We start from the raw sequence: 20,051 nt of genomic DNA, 5'->3' as shown, positions 1-20,051 counted from the left end.
AGCCTTGCTCCACATCACCTGCTGCTGGAGCAGTTCATCTGGGTACAACCCCGAAACAATAAGTCAAAAAGGATCCCAGACACAAGCAGCTCTCGCAGCCACGAGGAGCAGGAGGGTGTGATAGAGCCCAGCAGCTCATGCGAGCCTCTGTGGGGCAGTTTTGGGGGCTTGGCACGTGGCTCTGACCCACCCCCCGAGCCGGGTGGTGCTGAAGGGACAGCGCCCGCGGCCGGCCCGGATGTCGTTGCGTGTGGCCCCGCTTCTCTCACTCCAGCCCCTCACCTCTTTGCCCCGCTGTCCCCCCACGGCCCTCCATGCATAGGCGAGAGCGGAGTGGCAGAAGGGCTGCTGCGCTGTCTCCTCCTCTAGAAACCTGCATTCAGCTGGAGCCGCCTTTGGCTGCCTCCCCTGATCCCCTGCAGGGAGGGCCTGGGGGCTGCTGGCGTTGCAGAGGCTTAATTGACTCCAGAGGTCACTAATTTCAGCTCCTGGAGGTAAGTCGTGGTTAACGGCTCGTTTTCCTGTCTCACTCGGTTCCCACACCCCTCGTCCATCTGTGTGTCTTTCTCATTTTCTCTCCAGTGCCATCAATCAGCCCTTTTCATCCCCCGAAGAGGGTCCACCTGAGTCAAGGCACCAGCGATGCCCCAAAACCCAGAAAGATGAGTCAGCATCTTGCCTCCCACTAGCCCACTGACCCAGCCCTCCAGCTCTGCTGCTCTGAGAAAAGTGAGGAACAAAAGGATTCCCGGAGCACTCCCTGGCTCCACCATTGCGGGGCTGGGGGGAGGAAGAAAGCTCCTCACTGCCCTGTCTTGGGAACACGCCTCCAGAGCAGCGGAGGTGAGGGGGGGGCTCTGGCCCCATCAGCCTCTGGGCAACTCGTAGTGATAGCAGCAGCACGCCAGGGAAGGGGAGGGGGAAAGGGAGGGTGTGATGGGCGCCACTGCTCCAACCTGATCGAGTCCATTTGCCAATTCACCACGCGCATCACTTCCGGATCAATCCTCAGTTTCTGCTGCAGAGTGAGGATTTTTTTAATTTTTTTTTTTTCCTCTCCTTTTCCCTCCCTCCCCATCTGGATGCTGGGAACTTGAAACCTCCTCCCTTGATTGCAGCAGGATCTGCCCCAACCTTCCCTTAACTTTGCACCGCATCACAGAAAACAGAGCAGCGAGCCACAGGCTACCTCGCACTGATGGGGGCAGGGGACCGTAATTGATGTTGCCGTGTCTCTAGGACCCTGAGCAATCGCTTGCTGCTTTTTTTTTCCTCTCCTTTTTTCGTGTGTCTGCGTGCGTGTGTGTGTGTGAAGGATCCTCCTGGTTACTGCTGTTATTATTTTCCCTTAGCAGGGAGACCACACAAGCCATGGCTGAGAAGAAGCAGTCTGGGCGGCCGGGTGAGGAGGAAGAAGTGCCAGCCTTCTTCAAAAACCTGGGCTCGGGCAGTCCCAAGCCCCGGCAGAAATTCTGTGGCATGTTCTGCCCCGTGGAAGGCTCCCTGGAGAACAAGACCATCGACTTCGACTCCCTCTCAGTGGGCCGCGGATCTAACAAAGTGGTGGCAAAGCAGAAGGATGTTGCCCACCTGGGTCCGGATGCTCAGTCCGTCTATTCCAGGCAGAGCAGGCAGGGAGGGGAACCATCTGTTGATTTCGGGAGAAAGGTGGAGATCAGGAGTGCCACTGGGAAGGAGGCGCTGCAGAACCTGAATGACAAGGTGGGTGCTTATATATATGTGTGTGTGTGAGATGCCACTTGAGCACACGATAGGCTGCAGAAGGGATCTGTCCTTTCCACCCTGCAGTTTCTTGCCTTTATGTCACTTGCATGTATGTGGCTGCCAGTGTCTTCCTCTAAGAAGCAGCGTCTCTCCTAGAGCCTTTTCTAATGTCACCCGTGTGCTCTCTGCAGGTGTGTGTGTATGTGCACAAGGTGCAGGGCAGAAGAAAGGAGCTCCTGCTCCCACAAACACCCTTCCCTTCCCTGCCTTCCTGTGTGCTGATAGAGATGGACTTTTTTCTTTCCTAAGCGTTTCCCCAGCACCACGGTAGCAGAATGCCCCACCCAGCTCAGTGACTGCAGCTCACAAGAACAGAAATGCAATTGTTAGCAAAGGAGCATCCCTGAGCATCCACCTACAGGGATCAAATCCCTGCAGGCTTCTTCCAGGGGAAACTCCTGCCCTTTCCTCCCAGGGGAGGACAGGCTCCAGAGTGACCCCTGGGAGCTGTATTTCAATACCCATTTCAATCAAGGCCTCTGGCTACAGTGGAGATTTTTGCCTGGGGAATATCTGGAACTTTCACAGGAATGTGGTGTTCTCTTAGAAACCCACTGAACTCCTCCCAGCCTTTTAGGACTCCTGAAGCTATTTTGTCACTCTCTTATGTGTCATGGTGTAATAAAACCTGTCCTCTTCCTGAGGCAAAACCTATTTAACCCACAGGTCTAGCTGACCATGCATGTTTGCTTGCTGCAATAAATAGATTTAAACAAGCTTTATTCAGATCTGAGCCTTGAAATACTCCATGGCTTCCTCTGACAATGCTCGCTCCCTTGCATAGGCTGGAAGAGCAGAAATGTATGAAGCACTGACAGTAAACTGACAAACTCTCAACATACAGGAGAAGAGTTTCTCTGAGCAGTCCGCCAGTGGTCTTACAGAGCAGTCCTTTCTTCTGGAATTGGTTTCTAGGATGTGCCCCCTGATTTTCACTGGTGGTATGGATTGCATGTACAGGGCAGAAATCTACCTGGCATTTAGAATATTGGTTCATTCACCACTTTCTCCTGCTTTCAGAAATGTGCAATATTACTGTGTTACTGGGGGCTCATTCTCCCCAGATCAGATCTTTGCTTCTTCCTACTCTTGCTCCATCCTTCTGTATTTACACATATGACCAGCTGCTGTTATGGTAAGATCACAAAGGTAGGCCCGGATTTAAGAAGTGCTGCTTACCAACCTTTAACTAGGAGTGGGATGAGCTCCACACCACTTCAGACCTGATTTGCCAAACCCAAACACACAAATGCCTATGGTTTGATTCGAACATGGTCAAGTGTCTACTAACTGAGTAACCTTCCATGCTAAATTAGTCTTGTTGAACTAACCAAGGTGCATCTCAAGGATGAAGGGCACACACCTTTTCATCTTGGGGAGTCAAAGGTTTTGCAATTCAGGACACTTTCAGGACTAAGTTGGGCAATTTGAAGCAGTGATGCCCTGCAGGACATAAATCTAAGCAGGTGATAAATGAATTCTGAAATAATCAATTGTGTGATAAAAGGATTCTGGTATAATAAAAACCTTTGAGTACAGTATGCTGGAAAATGACAAGTCCACACATTGGTTTAAAAGTGTGGGGTTTTGGTTTTACTTTAAAGATTATCATATAAATGTTAACTGAAGGTATGAAGTAATGGGATAGCACAAACCACTTGAGTTGTTTCTCATTATCTTTTACATAACTGATGCCAATGGATTGTGTTGTGAGGGGTTCTGGGTGAGTGCAGCCTTTTGTTACAAATGCCTTGCTATGGATTGGCACTTTATTGCAGGAGTGGTTTAGCTTTGGTTTTTCAGCTGACTGCATCCATGGCTTGAATCAGTGGTTAGATCCTTAGCAGATAAAACTGGCTTTACTTGAGTGTAGTTAATAGAAATGTGTTTAGAATCAAAGCTCAACGTGTTAAAAGATAAAAAGTGTTGCAGGAAGTGGTGTTAAGGGAAACTGCATTAAAATGATTTCAGATGGGAGTTAAAAGGCTTCTGAAGTTTTGCAGCTGAATTTGGCACCTTACTTGCAAACCTCTGTCTTAAGCATTTAATAGCATATCTGAAATAGGTTTTCCCTGGGTAGAAGGTCCACTCTTTCCTTGTGATAGGAATCTAAATTATATGCTAAATATATGCTAATTTACAGGATCTTGCATTATTTCACAGTAGGCTGGGAACCTTTATTGCCTTTTTTTCTTTAGCCTGAGACTGACAATAATTGCAATTTTTAGCAATAGGTGGAACAAACAACAGCAACCAAAAGACCATGTCATGAGCTAATGGGAGTGGGTGCCCATCAGCTGGAGGCAGTGGAGACAGGTGGAAGTATTTGTGCCCATGACTGGATCCAGAGTGGGTTTAGAACCACAGCCATCCTTTCTGTCACTGTATGGAAAGGTTTTGTATTAATCTCCACTGAAGTAATTAACAAATGAAGACAAGCTATGTTTTATTTTTCTAGGTCTTTACTGTCCAGAGGATTAAAAAAAAAGGAATGTAATTATTCCACATTAAATTGCAATATATTGTTCTGCAGGTGAAGATAAGGGCAATAACATCTCTTTGTGTCTATCCTGTCTAGGGTATTGTGTAGCATCTATAATGGCCTCGCTGTATTGCCTCTGGGCCATGCTGCCTCATCATTCAGGGTTAAGATCATCTCTAGAGGCACCAGAAAGGCTCCGTTATCTTCTTTTGAGCAGTGCTTTGCAGTTAGGCCTCTGGAGGCAGTGTGACCTATTCAACAGGTCTGTAACTCAGCACAGCTGAGGGAAGCTCTGCCTCTTCCCAGCTGCCAGGCCTTGGAGAATTCCCTGTGCTTCTTCCCGTCTTAAACTTGGTCATCTTCCCTGTTTAGACCGTTAATGGTCAAAACCCCCTTGGTGACTGCTTGCTTGACCTGAGTCATTTCTCTGTACTTCCCAGATTTCCCATGTGCATAATTGGCATTACTTCTGCCTTGCACAGCTCTTTGGGAAAGAGATGGTCTCTTGGGGAACATCTGCAGGGAAAAGCAATGTTTGATTGCAAGAGGGATCAGCAAGCCTAGGGCTTGTTTTAACTGAGTTTGCATGGAGAGCCTGAGGACATGCCAGGACTCTTCAGCACAAGTACAAGGCCTGGGATCACAGGTCTCTTCTGAAGCTGATAGCTGAAGTTCCTGTTGCCATCTTGTTACTGCGGTGGCTAAGGTGGTTCCCCTGTGCAAGTCACCTTTTTTGCATCCTTTAGAAATAGTTTATTCCTTTGGGAATAAACTTTGGGACCTTTGGGAAGTGCAGAGCACCGGATGTCAACTACTATCTAAACCAACAAAGCTGTGTCCTGTTGTAATAAGTAACAGATGCTATCAGAGACTAGGAAAATACTTTTTAGAATTCTTTTAGAATTGACAGGAGAGGGATCACTTGCAAAACAGTGTCAGGAAGCTTTTGACATGACTGGACTTCTTTCTAAATCCTCAGAGCTCTCAGGATCATGGTTAGTCATTCCTGGAGAGAAATAATGAGTAGCAGGACACTGTTGAGATCTCAAAATCATAATGTTCACTCTGGATCATTAATGGAACTGCTGTGTAAGAGCAAGAAGGTGTTTGACAGCTGGAAATGCAGTTCTGAGTTTCATTTGTTACAATGCCTGCCATTTTTCTAGCTTTGCTTTAGTAATCATTGCTTGCAAAATAATCCTGCAGCAATGATGGAGCAATTCCTGTCAGATCCCTTCAGAACCCTGAAGAGGACTGTCTCTTTCCAAAGAACATGATGTAGTAGTAAATGAACTGTGGAGCAGTGGCTTGGGTTTGGTTAAGGACAGTGAGGATTGTAGTGCAGCTGAAATGCTCAGGACATTACTCTAACAAACATTCTATGACAAGATCTCTGTTCTTAAAAGGTTATTTCTGAACCTTCTCAAGGTTTCCTGGGATTTTAAAGGAAACAAAATCAATTGGAAAGTTAATTTCAATTTTCAGATCATACGTACATTCCTATCGACCTGTTTGTGTGGCTGGAAAGTGAATCTCAGATTCACCCTCAGAACCTAAGACAGTCTGCATTCAAAAAAGATGAGGCTGTTTCCCTGAGCAGTTGTATGATTTTACCTCCTCATAATAGCATGTTTGATCTCTGTTGTCATTTCCCTATCATGGCACTTAATTTTAATGTTTTCCTGTAAGGTATTAAAACAGAGATGTCCATTGGCAGGTATAATTTATAGTGATTAATAATTCACAGCACTTTCATCCTCTTTGGGGAAGGACAGATGTACTCCTGCCATGTATCAGCCTGTATTTAATCCTCCCAACACTTCATACGATGCAGGGGGTTGATGGATACATGGGAAACCCCTTTCAAGCCACTGAGATTCAGAGCTGATGCAGTAGTTGGGGCAGAATCAGGACAGAATATTAGGGTGTGATCAGGGAACTTATTAAAGCTCTTCTGGCCTTTTGGTCCTGCTGTCTCTGATTGTTGTAAGAGGAGCCTCACTGACTTTGGCGGGGGGGGTCTCCCACAGGGAGTAGGGATTAGGAGCTGTAACAAGCCCAAAGGGAAATCTAGAGCTTGTTGATGCTGTAGTGCTAGAATTGCAGATACTTCTAGGAATGCTTTAACTCCATCTCTGATCCCTCTTTTCGAGCCAGTTTTAAAATGTGTATTTCCATTTGCAGGTTTTATAACTACATAGGAAAATGTCCTTGTGGATGAACCTTGAAGAAATCAGTAGGAGTAAAAGCAGTTGGGTGTTGCGGAAATTCTGTGGGGTTGGTTGCAATTACACTGCAGTTCCTTAGAGAAAGGGTTTCTTTGTCCCAGCTTTGTCGCAGCCATCCAGTAACTCCACAGTGGGAATAAAATTCCTTGCTAAGTGCATGATGGTAGTGTGTAGAATCTGTAAAGTTAAGATTCAGAGCTGCTGTAAATTGATTTCCACTGATGCCTGTGATGATTTATTTTAGCACAGACCATCAGTGTGCAGAGATTCTCATATTCTTGTGCCATTTTCCCTCTAGACTTTTCCAGAAGACAAATTTAGACACAAACGCTCCGTTAATATGTGCTTCTGTTGCAAAGAGCCTGCACAAGATGTCCTACACCAGCTGGTATCTGTGCAGAGATGGCTGACAGCAACTCTGTGTATCCACTAGCCAAGATACACCCAACTAAAAGGAGTATCTGAAAGGGTGCTCAGGCATTGGAACAGGCTGCCCAGGGCAGGGCTGGCGTCACCGTCCCTGCAAGTGTTCACACACCATGTAGATGAGGCCCTCAATGACATGGGTTGGTGGTGGCCTTGGCAGTACTTACCTTGGGGTAAAGGTTGGACTTCATGATCTTAAAGGTCTTTTCCAACCTGGCTGATTTTGTAATTCTAACTACCCTAAGGCTAAGGACAGGCCAGAGACACTCAGCCCATGCAGAGCACAGCTGTGGTTGTGATGAAGGTAGAGACTGGCAGTGCAGATGTGGGCATAATGCTCTGTTTTATGCATTTCCTCCCCTGTTCTGCCACTTGGGGAATGTTGTCAGGGCCCTTAGAAGTGCTTGTAGAGCGTAACTGAAGGTGGTTTATGTTCTGCTGTTCCACTGCTGATGTGACTTGGCTGCAGCAGCCTTGCTGGTCCTGCAGTGGCTGCAGGCAGGAGCTGGGTTGGCTGGCCAGCCTTCCCTCATCACTTCCCTTCATTAATGTTTGGCAGGGAAGATTTGGCAGCACTTGTTCTCTAGCACCTTGTAATTTTAGCCTGCTCAGCCTGCAGTAATGGACCGATGGAAGACAAAGGGCACCAACATTATCTAGAAATCCCATCACTTCCCGCAGTACCTTGGCAGGTGATGGATGCCTGTGGCTTTACCAGAGGAAAGAACCGGCTTTTGTAAAAGCAAAGAAAGATGCAGGTGGATATCTTTGTATTTTCTGATTCTTCCCCACTTGTTCTCATGCCAACATTGTCCTTTAGGTACATGTCTTCTCCTTCCCTCCTGGTCACCTCTCATCAAGTGTGTTCTTACAGCAGCTAATATTGGTTCCTTGCTTTTGCTCAGCCAGTTTGTAACTACATTAATCACTTTATTTATTTTGACACCCTTTTAGCTCGTTGCTAAAAGGAAAGAGAATTGGGCCATATTGGCAATTGATGTAATGGAGTGAGAAGATACACCTAGGAGCTCAGCTCTGCTTCCTCAGGTACACGCTAAATCATACAGAAGACTATAAAATCTGGTGCTGTGTAGATGTTGAATATTAACAACCATGTTTTTCAGCCCTTTAATCTCTTAATTTATTTTATTCTGTACTACTTAGGTTCTTGCAACATGGTGATGGGAAGGAAAAGCTAAGTGGCAACTGAAGATTCGTTATTACTTTCTGAACATAGTCACTACTGGATTCAAGTTCTGGAATGTTTTCCAGAGGCCAAGAACTGCTGTTCTGAATTAGCCCCTGTTCAGTAAGGATTGTCTTTTAAAAACCAAGTATTTTAAATAGCTATCTTGGAACAGATAAGAACAGCTTCAGAAATATTAGGGTATCGTGCCTTTAGAGGTGCTTCTGTTTCTTCTACCACTACTGCAGTTCCACAACTTTTAGCATAATGTGGAGGGATGACCTGCCCATGCTCATGGAGGCGAGTCAGTGCTGGAGCTTCTGGGTTCCTGCACGCATGTTTGTGGTTGTTTCTTCATAACCACATTACTGCTGCTAGGGCAGTTGGACTTGGCACCTCTGACCAGCTGCCCAAGGCCCTTGATGTTCTCTCTCAAGCTCTAGGCAGTGTTTGCTTCCTCTCTGATAGCTCAAGACACTCTTTTGCCTAGCAAGCAGAGGCAAGTAAACCACTAAGATCTAAAACTGAGGAGGAAAGCTACCATTAAAGAGGCGAAAAAAGGAAAGTTGCACTGTCTAAATTTAGAAATGTGATGTAGAAGCTTTCTTCCATGTTCTGAGCAAAAACATGCTGAGGTTTCAAAACTTCTCCCAGCACAGATCAGAGAGGGGCGGGATAACCCCTTTAGTATTGTCTATTCTAACCATTAAATCAAAATACAGCCTTGCAGGCTAATGAATGATTTTGCTACTGTCATAATGAGCCACTCTTTCATATGCTACTAATTGGATATTAACTGATTGGCATATTAGTTACTTTAATGTTGCCTGTTGCTTTACCTGTACCCAGGAGAAGCATATTTACTCTTTTCCTTGTAGCCTCCTGTGAACTAATGTACAGAGAAGGTCCCGACGGTCATCTGTCAGAGCAGATGTGACCTTTAAAATGATTTATTGCAGTAAATATACCGTAAGTTTTCACTACTTCCAGGCCGTGCATGGTGTGTGGCACGAAACTAGTTTGGTCTGTAGCAATTACAACATTTTGTGATGGGAGAAGTTTGCCATTTGCTTTGTGTGATGTATACGTGCTCCTGAGTGAGGGAAGAAGGTAAGTCTTTGTGGTCACTAACTGTCTGTTAAAACCTTCAAGCAGAATTGGGCTTGTGCTATTTCAGAGCTCTCCAGAAGGTGCCTTGTACCTTCCCTTGGCTGGTGTAAGAGGAACTGGGGTAAGCAGATGTATTTTGAGTGGCAGTCCCACACTCTGGCCTTGAACCCCATCTCTCTTCATTGCACTGGGGCAAGCACACTGTAAATAACAAGGCAATATTTATGCCATTTAATGCATTTCTTTCCTTGAAGCACCAGCTTAGTGAGAACAGGGACTGAGAAAATTAAGCCTCCAAGTGTGACTGAAGCATTGAACACGGAGTTTGCAACACTGGAGTAGTAACGAATGGTCAGAGTGACAGGAGAGGACCATTACGGCTGTGTGCTCCCATCCCAGATTGCCTTGGCACTAAAGCTTCAGGTTAGTGACTAGGGGAAGAAGCGTTCACTCTGGGCTGTATTTTCTGAACAAGGCGGTGTGGGAAACGGCATTCCCGAATCGTGCCAGAAGTGGTGGCACTGCAAAGGGCCGGGAGCAGCTACAATCCTTGTTCCCCCCACACACGTTTGCTAGCGCTGCTTTAGCTTTCCGCTCGGTTAGCGCCGAGAAGGGCGGGGTGGGACAAAGAAGATGGAGGGCAGCGCGCTTACCGGCTCGCCGGGCACAGCCCCGGTGGCTAATAGAACGAGGTAGAAAGAAGGAGGGGGGGAGGTCCGCAGCCCGCGGGGGTGCGGGCAGGTGCTGGGTTTGCTGCGGGGTGCGGGCGGTGCCTCCCTATCCCAATCGCATCCCGATCCCATCCCCGACAGCCGCCGCGCCGCAGCAGTGGGGCCCGGTCCCCCCCCCCCCTTTCCCGACTCCCCTCTCGAGCGCATGCGCTGTGATCTTCACCCGCGCCGACGCCGCCGTTGGTGTCGGCGCTGCCCCCTCCGTGGGCCGGGCTCGGCGGGGCTGGGCTGAGCTCTGCGGGGCTGGGCTGGGCTCCGGGCAGAGGGAAGAAAGGGAGGCGCGCAGGGCTGGCTGCTGCTCCCCTTCCTGCCATTGCGGAGAGCAGGGCTCGCCTCCCCGCCGTGCCGCGCCCTACCCTACCCGAAGGAGCCCCCCCCTCCCTTCCTTTCCTTGGGATTGCGTCCATTCGGGATCGGGGGATTGATTTTTGGGTTTATTCTATTTTTTTTTAATTTCTCTGGTGGAGGGGAGGTCGGGGAGCAGCTGCTGCACGGGAGACAATAGCGCCACAGCAGCGGCCCCGCTTCCCCATCAGAAATAATAGAGGTATTATTGAATAACTGAATTGGGGAGCGCATTCCCAAGATGTCTTATCAGGGGAAGAAAAATATCCCACGGATCACGGTGAGTGGAGCGCACGGGGATGGGAGCGGGGGAGGGGTGTGCGGGGATTAAGCCCTTTGTGTGCGCGGGGAGCGGTGGCGGGTTCCCGGCGGGATAATGGGATCAGGCTGCAGCAGCGAGGAGGGGGGAGCGCGGAGCGGGGCGAGGCCGTCGGCAGCACCGGTGTCACCGGGGACAGCGGAGCCTCGCCGCGGGGATGGAGCCCCCAGCGCCCGGCGGAGGCGGCTCGGAGCCCCGCGGCTGGCGCTGGGGATGGAGCGGGGTTGGTTTTCCTTCCCCGAGAAGCTTCTCGCAACGCGCCCATTTCCCGGTGCGATCCTGGGGGAGAAGGGAAGGAGCCGTTATATAAACCCCTCCCTTGGTTCCTTCATGGTGGGAGCTGATTTAGGGCAGGTACTGCGCTTCCAGCGATGCTAACTTCTTACGTAAGAGAAGATCTTCGCATCTAACGGGCTGCAAGAGCCCGTTTATGTTTTTGACACAAGAGTTTTTCATTATTGGCAGCGGTTCCTTCTCCCAGCCCCGTGGACACACCCATCCTCATCCTCCTTCTTCCCCAGCCTCGGAGGCAGGAAAGTGAGCTCAGAAATGGAGCTTTGATGTGTGACATTGGTGCAGGAGCTGCTGGGCTGCACAGTTGCGTTTTAAATGATGTGTAGGAGGTGCAGGGGATGCACAAAATCGCGATGTGAGAAATGGAGCAGCCTCTCTTTTTGTTTGGGAGGGCGGTTAGCTTCCCTCCTCGAGCCCGATGGAAGAGAGTTTAAAAAGATGCCTCTGTTGAAACGATGGAGGTTACAGCTGAATCACTGTCATGAGCCAAAAGTAGCGTGACGCATTTTCCTTACGACTGAGCGCTCTGATTGATGCTGCGTGCACCCGATGCGATTCCGCAAAGATAAGGGGTAGAAAAAACATCACGTTCTGGTCCAATTTGCTGTTGTGTAAACCTGGAATTCATTCCCCGAGACAGATGCTTGAAGAAAGAGGCTAATCCATGCCTGGCTATCCTGTTCTCACTGCACCAGCAGGGTAAATACGCACAGATTCAGCAGCAGGCCCTTGCGCGGGTGCGAGCTGCGAGAGCTTTTGTCTCCGAGGTGGTTGAAATGAGCAGAGGGGTTCACACTGGTTTCAGAGCCCACCACACAGCTGCAGCAGGAGACAGCAGAAGCGTTCCCAGCATCATTACAATGCTCCACGCTGCAGTTTTATTGCTTATTATATGTATTTATTTTTCCCTCCTTTCCTAATCGCTGCCCACTGCATTAGGATGTGGGCTGTCAGTGACATCCATGGCCAGACAGCCCCATTTCAGTAGTAGCTGGCTGTTTCAGTATCACAAGGCGTCTGCACTAGAGGTGGGCATCAATACTGCAGTGTCTCTGGAGATGGTAAACATGTAGGACAGTTTGCTGTAGAGCCCGCCATTGAAAGACAAGCGGGTTTTTCACGCCCCAAGTGAATTCATTCAGGCTTATTGGCATTCACAGCAGATTCTATATTTAAATCTTGGGGTTTTCTTTCTTTGTTCTTTTTTCTAAATGGGTGGCGTTACGCAGGGAAACTCCATTGCAGCAGTAGGAGGGAGGAGAAGGAGAAAAAGGAGGAGAAAGAAGAGGCGCTTAACATCTCGTAGCTGTTCAGCAGTTACATAAAAGGTGGATATAATGATATAAATCAGTAGCTGATGCAGTTCATGTCGCCCTTTTGTCATTGAAGAGCCATGTCAGCTTGTGTCAGTTGAGAACCAGGTGCTCCAACTGTTCAGTTTTATTATAAGCTCTTTAGCAAAACGCCTGATTCTTTTCTTCTGTTTGACCAGTGGAGTCCCAGCTTGAAATAAGGGCCCTGAGCACCACTGTCACTGTCTTACATATACTTACGAGAAGTAAATGGGCACCACCAAGTCAAAGTCCTGCTTTCCACCCGTCCCTGAAGTCAGGTTTTGGTTTCGCCAGTCTTTGGCAGTGCTGTTCTGGTTCTTTGTTCCCTTACCAAGATGTTTTGGGGAGGAGGAAAGAGAATGAGACTAAGTCCGAGTGCAGATTTCAAGGGCCATGGTGCAGTTTAAACTGAACACTGCATAAGGTGTATATGTCCCTAATATAGGGAAGATGGAACCAGAGGATCACAGCAATAGCACTGCAGTGTGTTTCACCCTGGTTTATGACTATTGCATAAAAAGATGAGTTTGGTTGTGTCCTGAAACCTTGCAAAAATGAGATGTGGCTTGGGCTGAGGTACAGGCACATCTGCTGGCTGCCTGGTTGCAGTTACCTTTCTGTTCCTGTCAAACTGCCTTCTCATTTGAGGACATTTTAATAACCATTTTGTTGAATCCTTCTCTTCAACTGAATCTGAGCTTATTTCCATCTGATGAGGCAGTGGTGCTCTGGAAAGGCAGCAAGAGGATCCACTGCATCGAAACATCACTCAGTTGGCCAAAACGAGTTTGTTTGTGTTGTGTAACTCGTGGCAACAGACTTTTGGTCCATCTCCCTGACAGCAGTTGACTCGCAGTGAGCCAAGCCCTGACTCCAGTGTGTGGGTGCGTATAGGAAAGTGTGCTTATGACCAAGGCAGGGCAGAAAATAAGAGATGTGGCTGTTACACATCCGTCACAGTATTATTTAATGCCTGTGCTGTAGGTGATGGTTGCAAGCTGCAGGTATGGGTGAAGCTGCCAAGTGGACAAGCCTGCTGGAATCCAACTCCCTTTCTATTCTCATTCTTTTTTTGGATCATTAGTGTGATGAAAGGGCTTGCAGATGAAATAAGGTATTTTATCTTCCCAGTTGAAAGTGCAGCAGTTGACTTGTGTTTTGACGTGTACTTCTGAATAATGCAGAGGATGCTTCCATCTCTTTTATCTCTGAGGTGACACTGCAGGCTGTCAGCTTTCTCATAGCATAACCATGGCTTGTTGTATGCTTCTTTGTTGCAGAGTGATCGTCTTTTGATCAAAGGTGGTAAAATAGTGAATGACGACCAGTCTTTTTATGCAGACATTTACATGGAAGATGGGTTGATAAAGTAAGTGAAGAGTAATAACCATGTTGCAATTGAAAATGTGCAGAAATATGCTGCAGATTAACAAGGGATAACTCAGTGACCTATATTAAATTGCAAGAAGTGAGTTTTCCATGGTGTTTGATGGAGGAACTTTACAAACAAGGTGTTGAATTAAATAAGCAAATGGACCCAAACCCCACTGTTACTAAAGCATGGGTCAGAGGAGGTACTTGGGCTTAATTTTAGCCATGTGCATAGCCCCGTGCTGAGGCGACACATATGTTAGAAGTTATCTGTGTTGTAACATTTTACCAGGCTATGACTTAAGATTTTGAAGCCAGAGTTCAGCATCTTAACACAGTTAATTCTGGTTTTGGGTAAGAGGCTGGACTTAGGTGACCTCTTGAGGTCTCCTGCGGTGCTGTCTTCTGTGGTTCTGTGATGCAAGGATCAGTCCAGTCCCCCTTAAAGTTAAAGGTCAACAGAATCCCAGCCTGGTTTGGGTTGAAGGAACCTTAAAGCTCATCCAGTTCCAACCCCTTCCACTGGAGCAGCTTGCTCCAAGCCCCTGGGTCCAACCTGGCCTTGAACACTGCCAGGGATGGGGCAGCCACAGCTTCTCTGGGCACCCTGTGCCAGCACCTCAGCACCCTCATGGAAGAGCTTCTGCCTAAGAGCTCATCTCAGTCTCCCCTCTGGCAGGTTAAAGCCATTCCCCTTGGCCTGTCCCTACAGGCCCTTGGCCAAAGTCCCTCTCCAGGTTTCTTGTAGGTGCCTTTTAGGTATTGGAAGACTGTTACAAGGTCTCCCCTGATCCTATAGTTTAAGGATTGAGGTTCAGACCTCTTTCCAGCATGCTGCTGTGTTTTCAGTCCCAAAACATGTGTATCTGGCACGTTGAATATGTATTACATATCTCTTTGGAAAATTACTCCTAGGAAAAAAAGGATGAGGCAGAGGTTACAAACAAGGAATTTTCCTGTTCTGGCTGAAGGGGCAGCACATGTGCTTTGTTAATCAAGGTTAAAAGTTAAAGGAGCCAGCCAAAGACAGTTAATGAGTTGCCATAAATGTATCATCCACTGTTGCTCTTCCAAAAATAGGTTTGTGAAGAGCTGGACTGGAGAGGCCTTTGAGGGTCTCATCAGGGATTTGGTAACCAGTATCCTCATGGGTTTGTGTTTGTGCAGGGACTACATAATGCATGAAAGTAGACTATACAGAGGCAAAAGCTCTTCCGGTGCTCTCAAAACAATGCTAATATCAAAATTGCTGTTAGGCAGCTAGAATCAAGTGTTGAACTGGCACTTGGCAACCTCAGTCCAGTCCCAGTAGAGCTGCTCACAGGCTCTTGCTGGGTTTGGTGCAGTGATCATCTGCCAGTCTGGTTTCTTGTCCTTCCTGTTAAGTCTAATATTGTCCTGAGGTCCTGAAGTTAGTTGCACACTTTGCTCTTACTTGTACAAGTGCTTCGAGGGGAAGGATTGGAATTAAATGATCTTAAGGTCCTTTCCAGCGCTAACCATTCTATGATTTTATGTATTCATCCTGATCCTGTAAGTTGCTTTATATGGAAAAAGAAAGTGCTAGCCAGGTTAAGTAGCACAGGGGTGTATGTTTACAGGCTGTTTGCCTTGCTTGTGTCTGACTTGCTGTTTGAAACCCATTTACCCAGGCAAATAGGAGAGAATCTGATTGTGCCAGGAGGAGTGAAAACTATTGAAGCTCATGGCAGGATGGTGATTCCTGGAGGGATTGATGTTCACACCCGCTTCCAGATGCCGGAACAGGGGATGACGTCTGCTGATGACTTCTTCCAAGGGACCAAGGCCGCGCTGGCTGGGGGCACCACCATGATCAGTAAGCTGGTTGTTTTTTCTCTTTCAATTTACTTCTCTCTTTCTCAGATAAGTTCAGAAACTGCGGGCTCTCTAAGTCGTGTATTTTGGACCTGGTTGCTGAGATAAGCTTGTGTAGGGGTAGGAAAAGCAGTGGCAAAGCAGGACCCCAGGGTTTCTACATCCTACAGCTGTCAGGCATTCCACTCATCCTCTCTGCAAGATTTACCTTGTTACTTCAGATCCAGGAATCTGACTTAGGCAGATTCTTGGCTCTGCTCCTACTGAAACCAGTGTCACTTTGACCTCTGGTACCAGCAGCAGATTCTCCACATTGCTGTGCCCCAGTGCCTTTCTTCATGATGTCTATGGGTAGACGTCCATCGTATGGTTCACACCCAGAAGCTTGGTGTCCGTGTACTTTGGGTCTTTGAAAACCAGGCCACTTGTTTGAAGATTTGCACATAGCCATGTAGGTACACAGCTGTAGCACCAGGATCTGGGTTAGCACTGTGTCATAGGTGCTCATGTCCTCTTTTGGAGGAAGAGAGAAATCGGGCAATGAAAATATCTCAAAGCGACAGACAGACTGACTGACTGCTGACAGCAGGATCAGACACTCCCAGTGTTCCCTCTGGCTCTAAAATGCCTCACAAATGACTTCTAGGCCGTCTGTCCCCATTTGTGTTGGCTACAGATGCTTGGCTAGTCAGAGCCAGGATCTTGAAGCTCCATAAGTGAGTCATTGTTAACCTTGGTGGAGCTAGAGGCAAAAAATACAACCCTGTGTTGCAGTGGAGCTGATCATGTGTAAACTGTAACCCGGCGCCCTGGAGTCTGTTGCCGCATACGGGGATCAAGGATAAAGGTGTAAAGTGATACAGTAGTTGAGCGTCTTGCACTCTTTCATGTGCTCTGAGGTGCTGCCACTTCAGAGGAGGGGAGTTAAAGTACAGAGAAATACTGTCTGATCCACGGATATAAGGAGATCTTGGGCAGAGCCAGGAATCAGCCTAACTCCTTGGTTCAAACACAGCTCCTTATGGACTAGAAAATCCTCATCTCTTTGAGGGTGGTTATGAGTGATGCTCTGATGGGTGGGCTCTGACTGATTGACACGGAGGTTGGGAGTAGGAGCCAAGGGTCCAAATGCAGCTGGACTATTCGTGTTTCAAAAGCAAATCTTTTATTTTGGGTCTGGACCGTACTAAGAGGCTGTGTCTGGCCCATGAACTTGGTCTAATGCTTCAAACGGATAACCTTGGAATAACCCAGGAAATGATTTTTCATAATGTTATCACTTTAGAGTACTGTGTATGAAGATAACGCACACGTGCAGAGAACGCGAAGTGGGAGTGTAGCTGCGGATGGTCTCGTTCTGCTTCTAATATCCAGTTTTTCTTCAATCTTTGCTGTCAATTTAAATTAATAAGACTGAAATGGTATTTTCTTTTCAGCTTCAGTTCACTGACTTTGTTCATTGGCTGCTCCTTTGTCATTAGTACACCTGGTTCACACTAGAATTAGCACTTTGTTTTTCCTTGTTAAGCTGAGTTAGATCAAAATACCATTCTCTGCATTTGCATCTGCCCTTCCAGCAGCACCATTTCCCTCAGAGGCACTTTTTAAAGCATTTGGAGCAGAAATTGCTTAGGCAGAATTTTCTGCAGTGGCCCTTTGGTTGCTGCCTTTTGCCTGTGCAGGGCCTCATACTTCAGAAACGCTTAGGACCTTTCCCTGAAGGCATACCTCTGTACTGCCTTTGTGACTGTAGGGTCTGAATAGTTCAGAATTACGGAGATGATGGAGATGGATGATGGAGAGACATCTCTGGATGGGTATCTGCAACTAGAGCTGAGGATAAATAATCCAGCTAGACTTCAGTGCCTCAGAGCCCCTGCTCTGTGTCAGCTCAGCTCTTCCCTCAGCAAAATTATACCATTGCAGAAAGGTTTTCCCACCATGAAGCTGCCCCAGTGAATGTGCTCTTGGTGGGTGGCCTTTGGTTTTTCCCAGAGCAGGTGGGAGTTGAGCTGTGGCTGATGGCAGCATTTTTGTGCTGTTAGGATAAATGGGATAGCATTTAGTGAACTCGACTCATAATATCACAACCAAATTTCAGCCTGAAAATGACACACTCGGGCTTGTCATTGTATATTTTTGTGGGAGAACCTCATCCGTGTTTCTTCGTTTCTGCTTTAAGGAAACTCTTTATGATTTATTTACAAATCCCTTCATCTGGTTTTCTCTTTTATACATAGCCCTCAGTTTGGGCAAGGAAACAGGTTAGTCGGCTTTCTGCTCCAATTTGTTTCACATTTCCGTGCAGGAGGGCACTTCCAGGCTGTTTATGGTCACTGGAGGGAAATATTTGTTTTATGTACATTTTTCAGTGAAATGCAAACAAGAATCTTGGCTGGGGCTCTCTTGATCGTTGGATGTACAGAAACCATGGGTGAAATCCTGACTTCAGCGAGGGAACCGAGAGTGGTGTCACTGAGCTGAGCAGTGCCAGGAGCTCCCCCTGCGTGTCTGCTTTGGTTTCAGTGAACTGCATTTTGAGCTCAGCTCAACTTCGATGTTGTTCCTTTAATTCTCATTGCAAACACATCCAAAGGAAGCACACAGGAGTTCAAGAATGTAACCTATTGTTTCCAAGCCCTGTTCTCATTTGTTTCCTTTCCCTTTTAAAGTAAGTTCATTACTAGAGCATCAGAGAGAGGAGAATCTGACTCTCAAGTGGTATCAAATAGAACAGCCCCATTTTCTGTGTGGAACCAGTGGAGATCTATCCTGGTGGGATGCAGATCTCTCTCCAGTCCAGTGCTTTCTAGCTCATCCTCTGGTCGGCTGGGATGAGAGAGTGCCCTACATTACCTCTGTTCCCATTGGGCTCTCCAGTCCTGGCTTTCCTGCACTCTGCTCTGCATTGCTTCACTCACAAGTTGGGGCTGATTTGTTTTCCTAGCTGCTCATTTCACAGAGGCCACCTGACCAGGAATTCCAGCTGTGATCCTTCTGTCTCTGCCCTCTCCAGTGCCAAAGGCAAGACTCCAGCTGACTCTGCTCATGTAGGAGGAAACGGAGTTGGTTTTGCTGAGAGATGATGTATTGGGATAGCATTGGTTGTTCTTCTGAAATGGCAGTTTGCATGATCCTTTTTCTGTGCCTGCCTTAAGCCAGTTTCAGTGTGGATGTGTCAGCCGAGGGTGAAAGGTGCTGCATGTGTTTCAGGATAACATTTCTCTGGAAAACAAACACCCTTTTAACATGTCAGAGTGCAGAGTTTGGGCAACAAGTTGAAGGGAGGATTCCGGGATGCTCTGCAGAAGACTTTGGAGGAGAGAGGAGTGTTAGGCTCCAGCTGATCCTCTGATGTGTTTAATGGCCTAGTGAGAACTGCATCTCTCCAGACCAGCTCCCACGCACATTTCATACCCCCCTCCCAAAGACCATGCTTCTTCCTGGGTATCTGCTGGCCTTGAGAGAAATTGCTTGCTGACATTGCCTGTGTTGACTCAGTCAACCACTGTTATAATCATAGAGAGAAATTACAGTGAGAGAAATTATAGCTCTTTATGGTTTGGTGACTTGGAAGGCAGCTGCCTTTTGAACTTGACTAGCAGTTACCCTAATAACATGGAGAACATGCACTGGGGATGTGAGCCCTAGTGTCTTGGGAGGTTCAGAAAATAAAGGGGAACTTCATGCAGGCTGCAGTCTGCTTCCTAATACTATACCCTGCTATTAAAGAGAGAACTCACGTGCAGCATGGCAGAGGTTTTCAGGAATGTGTTGGCTGCTCGGCTCCAGTCAGATCTGTAGTGAGTTGACACCAGGTCTCCTGGGTCATCCTGAAGATCACTGCCTTGCTAGGAGGAATGTTTCCAGCTTAGCATGCTTCCTCACCTCTTGGTTTTGGAACTGAGCTGATTCTACCCTACTAGGTGCTGCTATTTTATATGATTGGGGTTAGTCTTAGAGAGGAGGGCAAGAGTCTAAATGGTGGGCAGAGGAGAAGGATGGACAGACAGAAAAGGAGGTGACAGCAGTGGTCATGCAGTAACTTGTGGCTGAGCTGGCAGTGTAAAACCAAGTGCTTTGAGTCCAAGGGCAGCCACCACAGAGCTGCAGTGTCTGCCCCAGCTCTGTGCACACAGCGCTGCATTGTTCCGCAGACACCAGCCTGGATTTTGTCTCTCTTTGCACCCAGTCGCAGACACAAAAGAGGAACTGTGTGGCTGGACCTGGCACTTCAGCTGGGCTGTGCTGGGGTGGATGGCTGGTCTCGCTTCCTAGCAGCTGCTGGTGGTGGTTCTACAGCAAAGAAACATTTAATTCTCTAGACATAATGGAAATGGCCACTTGCAGAAAAGGTTATTGCCGATTTACATGGGTAGAGGCTTCCTTGAACCCAGTTACTAAGATAATGCTGTAACCACACAGGAGTGCAGAGTCCCTCTGGCCCTTTCTCGTCTCTCCCCAGCTCCTCTTGGTGCTTTTTATACCCCCCTCCTCCTTGCCTCTGCACTGATTCAGGCTGAATCTTGTTTGCTTCGCTGACTCCCAGCTTGCTGCTGTGATGCTGGTGGCTCTCATTCAGAGCAGGCTTAAAACCATTCATG

General features: G+C 47.6%; 1 protein-coding gene across 2 annotated transcripts in view; it reads left to right on the top strand.

Moving 5' to 3' along the window:
- The first annotated feature begins 1,269 nt into the window (after window positions 1–1,269).
- The window catches only part of DPYSL2 (dihydropyrimidinase like 2), a 48,613-nt gene continuing 29,831 nt past the window's right edge, over window positions 1,270–20,051 (top strand). The window contains exons 1-3 of one of the 2 annotated variants that reach the window (XM_057414687.1): window positions 1,270–1,722; window positions 13,521–13,609; window positions 15,264–15,448. In XM_057414687.1, the coding sequence (XP_057270670.1) occupies window positions 1,372–1,722; window positions 13,521–13,609; window positions 15,264–15,448 (625 nt within the window). In that variant the 5' untranslated portion in view covers window positions 1,270–1,371. Of the gene's footprint in view, window positions 1,723–10,324; window positions 10,574–13,520; window positions 13,610–15,263; window positions 15,449–20,051 lie in introns of those variants that run through there. The other variant, XM_057414688.1, reaches the window with a different exon arrangement.

Source organism: Pezoporus wallicus, unplaced genomic scaffold (genome assembly GCF_028554395.1).
Source record: "Pezoporus wallicus isolate ANWC-B61680 ecotype Strahan unplaced genomic scaffold, APGP_CSIRO_Pwel_v1 contig_11047, whole genome shotgun sequence".
In the NCBI taxonomy this organism is placed as follows: domain Eukaryota; kingdom Metazoa; phylum Chordata; class Aves; order Psittaciformes; family Psittacidae; genus Pezoporus; species Pezoporus wallicus.
This window is presented reverse-complemented; position numbering and strand designations above follow the sequence as displayed.